At 44.4% G+C, this 13933-nt stretch overlaps 1 protein-coding gene across 1 annotated transcript; it reads right to left on the bottom strand.

Moving 5' to 3' along the window:
• Window positions 1-6259: 6259 nt before the first annotated feature.
• Window positions 6260-13128, bottom strand: MTERF2 (mitochondrial transcription termination factor 2). The gene is made up of 2 exons (XM_075342200.1): window positions 13036-13128; window positions 6260-10614 (listed from the first exon to the last, which is right to left on the bottom strand). Exons 1-2 carry the CDS (start codon window positions 13071-13073, stop codon window positions 9423-9425), a joined length of 1230 nt encoding a protein of 409 aa, XP_075198315.1. The 5' UTR covers window positions 13074-13128; the 3' UTR covers window positions 6260-9422.
• Window positions 13129-13933: the final 805 nt, after the last annotated feature.

Here is a 13933-nt window from a genome sequence, read left to right on the forward strand (position 1 = left end):
AAAATTTTTCAAAAATATTGTATATTTGTAAAAATAGATCTCCATAAAGCACACCGTCTGGTGTAGCTACCTGAGAAGTCTATGTTCAACCCTTGAAAGGGAATCTGTCAGGTGATTTTATTGTACAATAATAATTGTATTTTTTAACAGGGCTCTACATTATCCTGTTATCTTGTTGTAAGCTCTGTATAATTCAGTATGTGTGCACCTAGTCAAGTATGTATGTAAATACAATTTGTAGATTCATTGCTCCCTCCTTCCACCTCTTAGTGCATTCACTATCATTGCCGAGAAGTGGGAGGGAGTATGGGTTGGGGAAAAAGTGCAAATTCAGTTCAGATTTACTGTCACTGGGGCTATGGGGCGTGATGACATGGAAAAAAGGCAGACTAGTCTGGGGAAACAACACACCTTTGACTAGTCACAAGCCTAATTAGCACAGAGACAGTGAGGTTTATAAGTTGTTTAACACTAGACGTCCCAGAGAGGGGTCATTTAACATTTCTATCATTGGAACCCTATGGAGCTCGAAATTCCTGGGACTTCTAGTGTTAAAGGGAATCTGTCAGGTGATTTTATTGTACAATAATAATTTCATCTTTTAACAGGGCTCAACCTTATCCTGTTATCTTGTTGTTAGCTCTGTAGAATTCAGTGTGTGTGCGCCTAGTCAAGTATGTATGTAAATACAATTTGTAGATTCATTGCTCCCCCCTCCCACCTCTCAATGCATTCTCTATCATTGCCGAGAAGCGGGAGGGAGTATGTGTTGGGGAAAAGGGGCAAATTCAGTACAGATTTACTATCAATGGCGCTATGGGGTGTGATGACAGGGAAAAAGGGCAGACTAGTCTGGGGAAATATCACACCTTCAACTAGTCACAAGCCTAATTAGCACAGAGACAGTGAGGTTTATAAGTTGTTTGTTTAAAGGGAATCTGTCAGGTGATTTTGAAGTACAATACTAATGATATCTTTAAATAGGGATTAAGGAAACCTTTCAGGAACAGTAAGTTTTATAGCTCTACCTTATCCTGTTATCTTATTGTAAACACAGTAGAATTCAGTATGTGAGCACCTAATCAAGTTAATGTAAATACAAATTTGCATATTCACTGCTCCCCACACCCACCTCTCAGTGCATTCACTATTGCCTACCAATGCAGAGAGGTGGGAGGGCGTATGGGTGGGAGAAGTGGAGCAAATTCAGTTCAGATTTACTATCACTGATGCAGCACTGTGTGGTGGGAGTAGTCAACATGAAGTTTGTATTTACATATACTTAACTAGTTTCTACATCACACTGAATTCTATGACCTTACAACAAGATAACAGGAAGAGGGAGAGCTATAAAAGTTACTGATCCTGAAAGGTCTTCTTAAGCCCTATTTAAAGATAACATTAGTATTGTACTACAAAATCACCAAAAGAGATTCACTTTAATGAGCCTTAAAACAAGATGACCATCTGGTTGGTAACTGCTTTTACCTTTGGTTGGAATAAAAAGAGAGTTTCCTTTCTTTTGGAGGAAAACTGTTTTTCATTTATTTTTTTTAACGACAGCGTATTGAATTAAAGCAAAAATAATAAAAAAATAAAATGGAAAGAAAACTTATACCCTCTGGATGGTATCGGTCCCTTAAAAAGATGGTAATAAGATAACTATAGAGGACAAAGAAAAGTCTGAGATATTAAACAGGCACTTTTTATCCGTGTTCATCAAGGAACTGACTGCTCCAGGGATCATTCAACAAGGAAAAAAAAAATCAAAGTTCGCCACCTGATATAACTAGTTTAACACAAGAAAAAGTATGTATGCATCTGAGCAAATGAAACATTGATAAAGACCCCCAAATCTTCCCATAGTCGTTAGTGTGACATAGGTCGGTTATTAACTATGGGAAGTATGGTATACAACGTGATACAAAACACAACAAAGGGTACACCGGGGACACTATAACAATGGTGAGCCCTAGTGCTAGTGAGGGGGAAGATGGGACACCTGCTTCACTCACCTGCAGCTGTACCCCGCACTCTTGACCAGTACCTCTACAGGTTCCGCACGTGTTGCCAAACAGGATATCTGAGACCCTGGAATAGCCCTGGCTAGTAAGCAGGTAGGTGAGGGACGCTAGCCTCACTGCTGCACTAATAAAACACTAGGGGAAAGAAAGACAAACAGGGGAAAACAACAGAGAGCTGCAGTCAGAACCAGGGCTGCAACCTAAACAGCAACTACACAACAACTTGCAAAGAGGGCTCCACCAGCTCCTTCCACCTCCAGGCCAAGCATCCAAATGAAACAGATTAACCAACACCCTCTACAGGAAGCAGAGGGTATACATAGGGACTGGGAGTAGTACTAAACCGGAAGCACATGAGAAGGTGATGAGAAGGCTGCTGGCAAGAGAAACTGACACTAACCCTTATGCAGCCAAAAGAAAGGAAATACATTTAATATAGAAAGACTTGCATGGGACTGACTCTCTAGACCTGAATCTGTCACTAGTCTCATCATGCAGAGAGACAGCAGTCACAAAGTCAGAAACTAAAGTGAAAAAACAAGAAAATAAATAATACCGCTTGTCCTTAAAGGGTTACACTTTCATAAAGGCTTGGACAAAAGATGCTGACATAGATTTTCTAAGAAAGTACATCAGTCTCACTAGGTCTAAGAGATTTTGTCAATGAAAGGAGTAGCGGCAAGCGACGCAACACAAAGTGAACACAAGGGAAAACATACTACTGAAGGTCCTGGTGGTAGGAAGATTGGAGGGAGGTGACTTCTTAACACTCACCTGAGGCTGATCCACGCACTCCCTAACATCCCTAGACGGGTCCTTCCACCAGGCGACGTCACGTGCCAAGGCCCTAGCTGGTTGTGAACTTACCCTGACTAGTGTCAAGGCTAGTCTCACCACTACAATAAAACATGAGGAAGGTAAGACAAACAGGGGAAATACACAACAAATAGTCTCCACAGCTACTCAAGCAGGAAACTTCTCAGCTGCAACAGAAACAACACCTCCGCTTCTCCAAAGCCAGGCTCCTTCAAAGTGATCAGTTATAGAATGAGCTATAGTCGGCATAGGATAGAGTGAGTAGTGAATTTATATAGGAAGGGCCATACTGAGCAAAGCTAAAAAAAAATAATGTGCTTTGTAAGCATAGTTGGACGTTGGACAATTGTTTAAGAGATGGCTGTCCACGCGGGAGGAGGATCTCCAGGTACTCAGAGCTAGGTTGCAAGTAGTGAGCATTATCTTCTGCTTCATATCATTACCGTCCCGAGCAAAGTGAAATATTGAACTGAACCTAGGTCTGATATTCGGACGATGGATCGGACGGCAGGGTAGTCTGATCTTTTTCAAGTTTGTCGAAGCTGCTCTTCTCGCATCTTGTGGACAACTGTAAATTTAGGCAATTTTATCGAGCCGCTAATTAGAATTCCCTACTCTGCTTTGCTGATGGTAATAAGTTAGTCAACTTGCTTTGCCTGTTGACTTGCTAAGGTTTTTCACGCATAGCATGAAGGCATTGTCCTGATAAAGAAAAATCGAGCTTGTTTATGGCAAAGGATATATCTGTATGTAGACCAAACACAAGCAGCGAGGTATATTATTGAAGTTCACCATTACGTTCTGGATTGAAAGTTTCTTCGTTCTTGGGTTACAAGTTAACCAACATGGCCAATTCCGCATGTCCACTGCTTGAAAACTGGCAATAGTGATGAGCGGGGCACTACCATGCTTGGGTGCTCAGTACTCGTAATCAATAATGGCGAGCAAGTGTGCTCGGCACTGCTCGGTACTCAATCAAGCATCGGGGTGCTCACGTACTTGTGGTCCTCGACTAAGTATTGCAGGTGATCGGATGCGTTAGTGAATACAAAGCACAGACTAGCTTCACTGAACAATGGTAGTGCCCGCTCATCACTAGTTACGTGTACTGAGCACACGAGCATGGTAGTGTCCGCTCATCACTAGTTACGAGTACTGAGCACACGAGCATGGTAGTGTCCACTCATCACTAGTTACGAGTACTGAGCACACGAGCATGGTAGTGTCCGCTCATCACTAGTTACGAGTACTGAGCACACGAGCATGGTAGTGTCCACTCATCACTAGTTACGAGTACTGAGCACCCGAGCATGGTAGTGCCCGCTCATCACTAGTTACCAGTACTGAGCACCTGAGCATGGTAGTGCCCGCTCATCACTAGTTACAAGTACCGAGCACCCGAGCATGGTAGTGCCCACTCATCACTAGTTACGAGTACAGAGCACCTGAGCATGGTAGTGCCCACTCATCACTAGTTACGAGTACTGAGCACACGAGCATGGCAGTGCCCGCTCATCACTAGTTACGAGTACTGAGCACACGAGCATGGCAGTGCCCGCTCATCACTAGTTACGAGTACTGAGCACACGAGCATTGTAGTGTCCGCTCATCACTAGTTACGAGTACTGAGCACACGAGCATGGTAGTGTCCGCTCATCACTAGTTACGACTGAGCACCCGAGCATGGTAGTGCCCGCTCATCACTAGTTACGAGTACTGAGCACCCAAGCATGGTAGTGCTCGCTCATCACTCGTTACTAGTACTAAGCACCCAAGCATGGTAGTGCTCGCTCATCACTAGTTACGACTGAGCACCCGATCATGGTAGTGCCCGCTCATCACTAGTTATGAGCACTGAGCACCCGAGCATGGTAGTGCCCGCTCATCACTAGTTACGAGTACAGAGCACCCAAGCATGGTAGTGCCCGCTCATCACTAGTTACGAGTACAGAGCACCCGAGCATGGTAGTGCCCGCTCATCACTAGTTACGAGTACCGAGCACCCGAGAATGGTAGTGTCCGTTCATCACTAGTTACGAGTACCGAGCATGGTAGTGCCCGCTCATCACTAGTTACGAGTACCGAGCATGGTAGTTTCCGCTTATCACTAGTAGGCAACTGTTTGCCAAAAATGTTACCTACCCAGTTGATTTTTTTTTTGGCTGTCAAGTAAATCTACAATTGTAGCCTATCCCTTGCCACTTGCGTAAGCCCGCTCCAAATTAATAGACTTTATTTGTTGCTCTGAATGTCACCTAAAGCTCCCCAGCGCTAATGCAAGTTTACCATGTGTTATTTTAAAAATTGGTGTCAATTGATGTGATAGAGGGGCCTTTGGGGCCTGTGAGGCACTAGTGCCCATAGGCAAACTGATACTTCTGCACCCAAATAAGTTTCCCCCCTGGGCAAGTGTTGAGGCAGTGTGCACGTCTGCTCATTGCAGCCTGCGGCTGGTTCACGATAATGTTTTTTTTACAAGACAGTTTGGATTAGAGCTGCTATAATACAAAGTGGTAGAGTGAAATAAAAGATGTTAAGATGGATCAAGAATTTTATAATTCAAAATTATTTTTAAATCAAATTTTTTGGCTTTTTTTTGAGGATTTGGCTCATCTTTTTTGGGTCATATCTTCTTAAATGAGTAAAATCGCAAAGTGGTTGGAAAAATAAACAACTGCAATTATCTCATATTGAAAATCCTGTCCATTCTCAAAAACAGGGGGAATTTTTAATTGTTATAGTATACAGCTAATTACCGGCCACCTTTGCAGTCCATCAGTGGTGAGTGACAAAAAGACTGACGGCACTCCCAAAATGCAGTCTGAACAGGTGCAAAACTGAACATGACATATAATAACAAAAAAAGACAGTTGCATTCTGAAATGCTAAAGCATGCAAACCATGAATGTAAGAATATAGATCTGCATTACTGCTTAAGGAAATCTAGGAAAAATTGAGATAGCATACAAAAATGGCCTATTCAATAACTGCCCAGTAGCCACGTCAAGGCATATCTCGTTACTGGGAACCTACACTGCTCTAAAGCCTCTACCTAGGTTACAAACCTCCATGTGTATGGGCATGTAGGGCATGTTATTCTTCAGTAGCAGGTTCCTAAATGCCCATACACATGGAGGTTTATAACACAGAGAGAGGCTTCAGTTTAGTGTAGGTTCCCAGTAACGAGATATGCCTTGACGAGGCTACTGGGCAGATATTGAAAAGGCCATTTTTGTATTTGTATACTAAATATCTGAAATATTTCCTAGATTTCCTTAAGCAGTAATGCACAGCTATACTCTTGCATTCAATGTTTGCATACTTTAGCAATTCAGAGTGAAACTGTCTATTTCTGCTATCAGTGGCAATTGGTCTCCTAAGCAAGATGTGCAGAATTTGAAAGCATTTTGCCACAGTGCTTAAAAGTGTTAATCTGAAACCTCCAGATTATTATTTATTATTATAGCGCCATTTATTCCATGGCGCTTTACAAGTGAAAGAGGGTATATGTACAACAATCATTAACAGTACAACACAGACTGGTATAGGAGGAGAGAGGACCCTGCCCGCGAGGGCTCACAGTCTACAGGAGGAGAGAGGATTCAGCCCGTGAGGGCTCACAGTCTACAGGAGGAGAGAGGACCCTGCCCGCGAAGGCTCACAGTCTACAGGAGGAGAGAGGATCCAGCCCGCGAGGGCTCACAGTCTAGAGGAGGAGAGAGGATCCTGCCCCCGAGGGCTCACAGTCTACAGGGAATAGGTGATGGTACAGTAGGTGAGGACAGAGCTGGTTGCACAGTGGTCTACTGGACTGTGGGCTACTGTAGGTTGTAGGCTTGTTGGAAGAGATGGATCTTGAGGTTCCTCTTGAAGCTTTCCATGGTAGGAGAGAGTCTGATATGCTGGGGTAGAGCGTTCCAGAGTATGGGGGAGGCATGGGAGAAATCTTGTACGCGATTGTGGGAAGAGGAGATGAGAGGAGTAGAGAAGGAGATCTTGTGAGGATCGCAGGTTGCGTGCAGGTAGGTACCGGGAGACTAGGTCACAGATGTAGGGAGGAGACAGGTTGTGGATGACTTTGTATGGCATGGTTAATGTTTTGAACTGGAGTCGTTGGGCGATAGGAAGCCAGTGAAGGGATTGGCATGGTGGCGAGGCTGGGGAATAGCGAGGGGAGAGGTGGATTGAGCGGGCCGCAGAGTTTAGGATAGATTGGAGGGGTGCAAGAGTGTTGGAAGGGAGGCCAGAGAGCAGGAGGTTGCAGTAGTCGAGGCGGGAGATGATGAGGGCATGCACTAATGTTTTTGCTGATTCTTGATTAAGGAAAGCACGGAATCTGGGAGATATTTTTGAGTTGTAGTCTGCATGAGGTGAAGAGGGCTTGGATGTGTGGTTTGAAGGATAGAGCAGAGTCAAGGGTTACTCCAAGGCAACGAGCTTGTGAGACTGGGGAGAGTAAGCAACCATCAAGTTTCATGGAAAGAATCTCTCTGGCTTCAGTGCCACATTCGATGTTACAAAGGCAAAATGACTTCTAATTACACTCTCATAGATTGCATAGTTGGGGACAATAGCTCAACCATGTGGTGGCCTAAACTATCAATCATCTGGAGTGCCTTGTCCCTTAATATGCAGGATAGCTGGGGAGCAGTGTGCTCCTGCAGATAGAAAATGCTAAATTATTTTTAATTTTCTGCTTAAATACATTGTTCTTGATGATTCTAGTGGTCAGTCCTTAAAATATTGCTCGAAGACTCATATACTGGAGGTTTAGCCATTTTCACAACCATATTCATCGGAATGGTAAAGATGTTTAAACATTTGCGATCAATGACCTCAACACCAAAAAGGCATCACATGAACATCTTCTCTTTATAGACAGCAAAATCACCCATCTGGCCAGGCCCAAATTCTGTCAACTCAACCACAGCAAAAGACTCAAAATATCTGAGCTAATTCCCCAGTTACGTTGACTGTAAATCCTCTTTGAGGTGATCAGATTTGGTGGCACCAAACTCTCACTGAAGAGATCCAACTCTATATGGTGACCTACAGTATTTTCAAGGTAATGCTTTACTGAGAAAAAAATGAAAAGTAACTCATACCAGTCAAACCAGAGACCCCCTTCATGAGTACAGAACAGGATAGTCACGCTATGTATGGGAAGTACCAAGCGAATGGCGGGAAGGGAAGAATAACCCTGTGTATAGGAAAGGGAAGATTGTGAAATCTGACCAAACCTACTGCTGGTCCCTGGGGTCCCTCACCACCCTAGATAGGTTCCTCACCTATGCGCTGAGCCGGATACCTGACCCTAGGTATCCCTAGGGCTAGGTTCCTAAATAGGGAGCGGATGGAATGAGCTCTTCGTCAACTCCACTAAACACTATAGACGATACAAGGAGGACACACGGGGGAAAAGGCATGAACTATTTATCCAAAGATGACTCAGGCAGAAGTTCAGGAAAGTTTTCAGCAATGATACAACAGAGGAGTACAATCCACCTGATTGCAACCAAGTCTTGAATGAACTGAAAATATCACCATTACCAGCCAAGGAAAGACGGGGTATTTAAGCACCAAGATAATACTGATGATCAGCTGCTGGGTGGAAGGCAAGCTCCTGCTGGGTCCGAAAGGGGGAGAGATGAATCCAACAGGAACACTACCTATACCAATGAAAACTGACAGCAGGAACAATGGAAAGTCAGAGAGCATTCTGCGTAACCAAACACTGTGACCTTCTATGGCCAAAAACCACATGACTGTCTGTCACACGTGAGACACCTGTAACAAGGATTTCTCCTAAATTTCATGTAAGGAATCTCATGTAACCCCCTAATACCCTGCTCTGTACTGATGAGAGACAAACCCCCCTAAACAGTGCTGCCTACAGATGGCTCTCTGGTTCTGTCACTATGTGCTGGTTGGAATACTTTTTTCCCCACCTAGCCTGATTGATGTATCATCAATGTCCCTCCTCCCCGTCATAATCCCTCACTGATCAGTATAAGCTGCAATTCAGGCTAGATGGGCGAGCAGAAGACTGAATACAGTTAAAGTTAGAAGCTCTTTCACTCTTTCGCTGGACTCATGAAATTTTAATACAAATATTGTACGGCCATTCTGAGATGGGTTTTCAATATAAGTACACCAGTTTCATCAGGTGTAAGAGATTCATAAGGGTCGAACCCTGACAGACAAGCCTATAGCATTATTCCTCCTCCAAAAGGAGCATTGCCTTGAAAATAAAGCTTCATACAAGATGGTTGTCTTCAATGGGACGACCAACCAAATTTGTTCTAAAAACTGGTCTTCAAAAGGTGGTGGACAGGAAATATGGTCTACATAAGAAGGAGGGTGGGGGGGGGGTCATCTTTTCCAAGAGGTGATCTTTTATTGAAGATTTGCCTATACTGCAAATATAATAATTAGGCAATCAACTCAACAATCCACTTGCAGATCCAGACGTTTTGCCTTCATGCACAATCGTATTATTCTCGGAGTAAATACATTTGCAGGACCTTGGTTTCTTGACCAGGTCAGTATGCGACATCGCTGGACCAGGCTCCTTAAATCGATTCACTCTTCCACAGGCAATGGGGCAACGGGATTATACAAGGGCCGTTCCTTTCTCACTTGCAACTTTCCATAATTGGTTTCGAAATCTTTTTTCGTTCCATTTAAAACCTCTAAACTCTGGTCTTGTATTCGTCGACCCAATTCTTTTATTTTTCTAACTCTAAACTGTACAATCTGCGGAGTGAGTTCTAGAACATTTGGACATTCCTTTATTTGACTTAAAGTTGCCCCTTCGCGTAGGAGAAGCTGTAACCGTTCCTCCAGCAAAGGGACGGAATAGTAGAGGAGAGCAGGACTCTTCATTACCATCTCTCTTAGTTCTTCCTTGTCGCATTCGAAGGTGGACATTGTGAACAAAACCCCCTTTTCCATGGTGTCCTTGTCCAGATCGAAGACAAAACCTTTCAGTTTAGACAGAAGTTTCAGCACTTTCTCATTACGAAATCCTAAATCTTGGAAAAACTTCAGATTCTCTTCCATCGTCATGGTGGCTTTCGAGAGGACAAACGGATCTTGACTTATAAGCTTCATTATCCAGGTTTTAAAGTTCTCCTTCGTACCTCCGAGACTGATGTAGTTTTCTTCCAAAGCATCGACCATCTTCTTATTGTTTTCAACCTGATTACAAAAGATTTGTGGAGCACTTGTTAGAAGTCTGCTGACAATTTTATTGTTGAGCCCGAGATCTTGAAAGTATTTGATGTTGTCTCGTTGATTGGTGGGACTTCTACAAATGAAGAAGGAATCTGGAAATTTTTCAATTAGACTTATTAGTTCTTTATCCTTGCGGCAAACTAAGTTCCAGATTGATTTTTGAGTGTTGATTTCCGCAGGTTTTTGTAGAAAAGCTTCCGGACAAGACTCAAGAATATTGGCCACGGTAACGTCACTGGCTCCCATTTCCTTCAAGATATTAGCGGTCTCCTCTACGTAGGCCTCGTCTTTATAAAGTACCCAGCTTTTTAACCGACGGATTTTCTTAATGTTCACGGACAATTTATACAGATCGTCAACCGTTCTTTTGTTTTCTATTGTGCCTTTTTGGAGATCTGAAACCGTGAACTTCCGAGTACCCTGTATATAACCAGACAGAAGAACTCTTCTCCACGGCCTATGGTGCCATCTCAGGATAGTGTCCGCTATAGCTTTTATCATGGTTACTACCGTATGTATCACTGAAAATAACTTCTTCCTGCAAAGTGAAGGACATAAGTAAGTGTAGATGTGGGATCATAGACTACCTTGCATACATAAAGCCAGATATATGTATTCATTTTGTAATGTTCTGGTGCTGCTAAGACCAAGCAAATTTTGAGTAAAAAAAAAAATATCCTACTTTTTGTATCAATATCTTCTGTGTAGGCCTTAAAAAGTGGATCTGTCACCATATTTTACAATACAAACTGCATATATTATTGAATAGAGCTTTTAGTCCTGATGGGGCAGGTATACTAACTCTGAAAATCCATGTTAGAATGGCTGATTAATTCTTTATGAACTTTTAAGCTCAATCTTCCCCCATTGTCTGATTGATGTGTCATCAGTGTATCTCCTCCCTGTGGAGATCTCACACTGATCAGTATAAGCTGCAGCTCTAATTTAAGCTGGGGTCACACTAAACGACAGCGACAACGACGTCGCTGTTACGTCACCATTTTCTGTGACGTAGCAGCGACCTTGTAAGTCGCTGTTATGATCGCTGCTTAGCTGTCAAACACAGCAGCCGAAGCAGCGATCATAACGAGACGCGTCGCTGTGCTGCAACATGTGCAGAGAGCAGGGAGCCGCGCACACTGAGAGCTGGCTCCCTGCTCTCCTAGCTACAGTACACATCGGGTTAATTACACGATGTGTACTGCAGCTACATGTGCAGAGAGCAGGGAGCCGCGCACACTGCTTAGCGCTGGCTCCTTGCTCTCCTAGCTACAGTACACATCGGGTTAATTATACGATGTGTACTGCAGCTACATGTGCAGAGAGCAGGGAGCCGCGCACACTGCTTAGCGCTGGCTCCTTGCTCTCCTAGCTACAGTACACATCGGGTTAATTACCCGATGTGTACTGTAGCTATATGTGCAGAGAGCAGGAGCCGGCGCTGGCAGCGTGAGAGCGGCGGAGGCTGGTAACGAAGGTAAATATCGGGTAACCACCTTGGTTACCCGATGTTTACAGTGGTTACAGCTTTCCGCAGCTGCCAGACGCCGGCTCCTGCTCCCTGCTCGCTTCATTTCGCCGCTCTCTCGCTGTCACACACAGCGATCTGTGCGTCACAGCGGGAGAGCGACGACCAAAAAATGTAGCTGGACATTCAGCAACGAGCGGCGACCTCACAGCAGGGGCCAGCTCGTTGCTGGATGTCACACACCGCGACAGCGACGGGACGTCGCAGCAACGTCACAGAAAATGGTGACGTAGCAGCGACGTCGTTGTCGCTGTGTGTGACACCACCTTTAGGCTGGGTGGGTAGAGACTGAATATAGTTGAAGTCAGGAGCTAACTCTTTAGCTGGAATGATGAAATCTTCATTTTAATATTCATAATTTCATAAGCTGATTTGTACCACTCCTTTGCGCTGGTATCAGGGAGCTCTGCACCTCCTGCCATTCTGACACATGTTAGTAAAGGCACACAGCATGGTGGGGGGCTGGAGGTTATAAACCGGGGGGCAAAGGGTTGGATGGTATAAACTGGGGGGCAAGGGGATGGAGGTTTTAAACTAAAAGGGGGGCTAGGGGTTATAAACCGGGGGCAAGGGGCTAGAGGTTATACACTGGGGGCGAGGGGCCAGATGTTATCATTTGGGGCTTGGGGCTGGGTACTACAAACCAGGGATGAGGGGATGGATGCTATATGTTATACATTGGGGACGAGGGGCCCGATGTTATACACCAGGGCTAAGGGCTTGGGGTTATACACCGTGGATGAAGGGCCAGAGGAGCCGGATATTATACACCGGGGGTGAGGAGCTGGATGTTATACATTGGGGGTGAGGGGACGGATGTTATACACCGGGGGTGAGGAGCTGGATGTTATACATTGGGGGTGAGGGGCCGGATGTTATACACCGGGGTGAGGGGCCGGATGTTATACACCGGAGGTGAGGGACCAGATGTTATACACCGGGGTGATGAGCCGGATGTCATACACTGGGGTGAGGAGCCGGATGTCATACACCGGGGGTGAGGGCAGGCTCGGACTGGCCCACAGGAGGATCCTCTGGTGGGCCTCTTTGCAGTAGTATGTCCCTTAACCCCCAAAAATCATCAGTACTCGGCAGAATAGACTTGTTTCACTATGTACAGAGTCTCATCATGCATTTTACAAACTACCCCGTATATTATTATTATATAGACGCAGAGGTAAATTTGTGATGTAATATTTGCATGTAGTTGATGAGTGGCCCCTGCTGCCCCGTCTGACACTGGGCGAGGGGGGGGGGTGTTATTGGGGGGCAAATGGTACTAAGTGAGAAACCTGAATACAATGGCGGCCGTGTGTCCTTTTCTCCATGCAGTGGGGATTATTACGTTTTGCACCAAACATAATGAACAACACAAGGAAACAGACAAACACATCCAAAAAGCTACAAGCCGCAGTGTCCGCCATCACTGACCTCCCTCCTGCTTCCTGCCTCTCCGCTCCCCCCATCATCAGGGTCAGGCCCGGGGGCTGCTGGGAGTTGTAGTAATAGTAATGTCGCTGTAGTTGCCGGCTTCTTATGGGTTAAAGGCCCTTTGCTGATGTCAGGTCACGTGAGGCGTCACGTGGGGGAGTCGCTCTGCTCCTGTGTCTGAAAAGATTTTACAGGGGAGGGAGGAAGATTCTCCATCCCCCGCCTCCTGTGCTGCTGAGACTTGTAGTTCTTCCTTCACAAACCTTTTGCTGCAATGTCTTCAAATATCCATTCATAATGTATAATATCAGCAGGCGGCGCATGCTGGGAGCTGTAGTTCTAGAGTCTTCTTCCTTCTTATTCTTCTTTCTTCTTTTTTTTTTCTTCTTTCTTTCTTCCTCTGTCTTATTTTTCTTTCTTCTTACTTCTTCTTTCTTTTCCACTTTCTTTTTTCTTTCTTATTTCTTTCTTTTCTTCTACTTTCTTCTTTCTTCTTATACTTTTTATTTCTTATTCTTCTTTCTTCTTCCCTACAGTCTTGCTGGGGGTTGTAGTTCTGTAAAACATCTGCACATTGGGGACTATTGCTATGCTGTGACTTTTCATATACATACCATATTCTAAAATGTAAAGACTTGGCTTGCTGAAACTTGCAGTACTTCTGGCTGGAAGGACCACTGATTTTCCATGATAACAGCTAATATGACAGTAATTTAGTGATTTTCTTCAGATTTTTTAGCCTTTTCCTGTTGGGAGTTATAGTATTTTCCACTTATAAATTGCACTTAAAATCATTCGTCCTGACGTCTTTAAAAATAAACAAACCCAAAACAGGTACTTAATGCAGAGGGGATATACTGGGACTTGTGTACTCCTGACTGTAATGTCTGCAGACTGG

The sequence above is a fragment of the Anomaloglossus baeobatrachus genome, chromosome 4, assembly GCF_048569485.1.
Source record: "Anomaloglossus baeobatrachus isolate aAnoBae1 chromosome 4, aAnoBae1.hap1, whole genome shotgun sequence".
NCBI lineage: Eukaryota > Metazoa > Chordata > Amphibia > Anura > Aromobatidae > Anomaloglossus > Anomaloglossus baeobatrachus.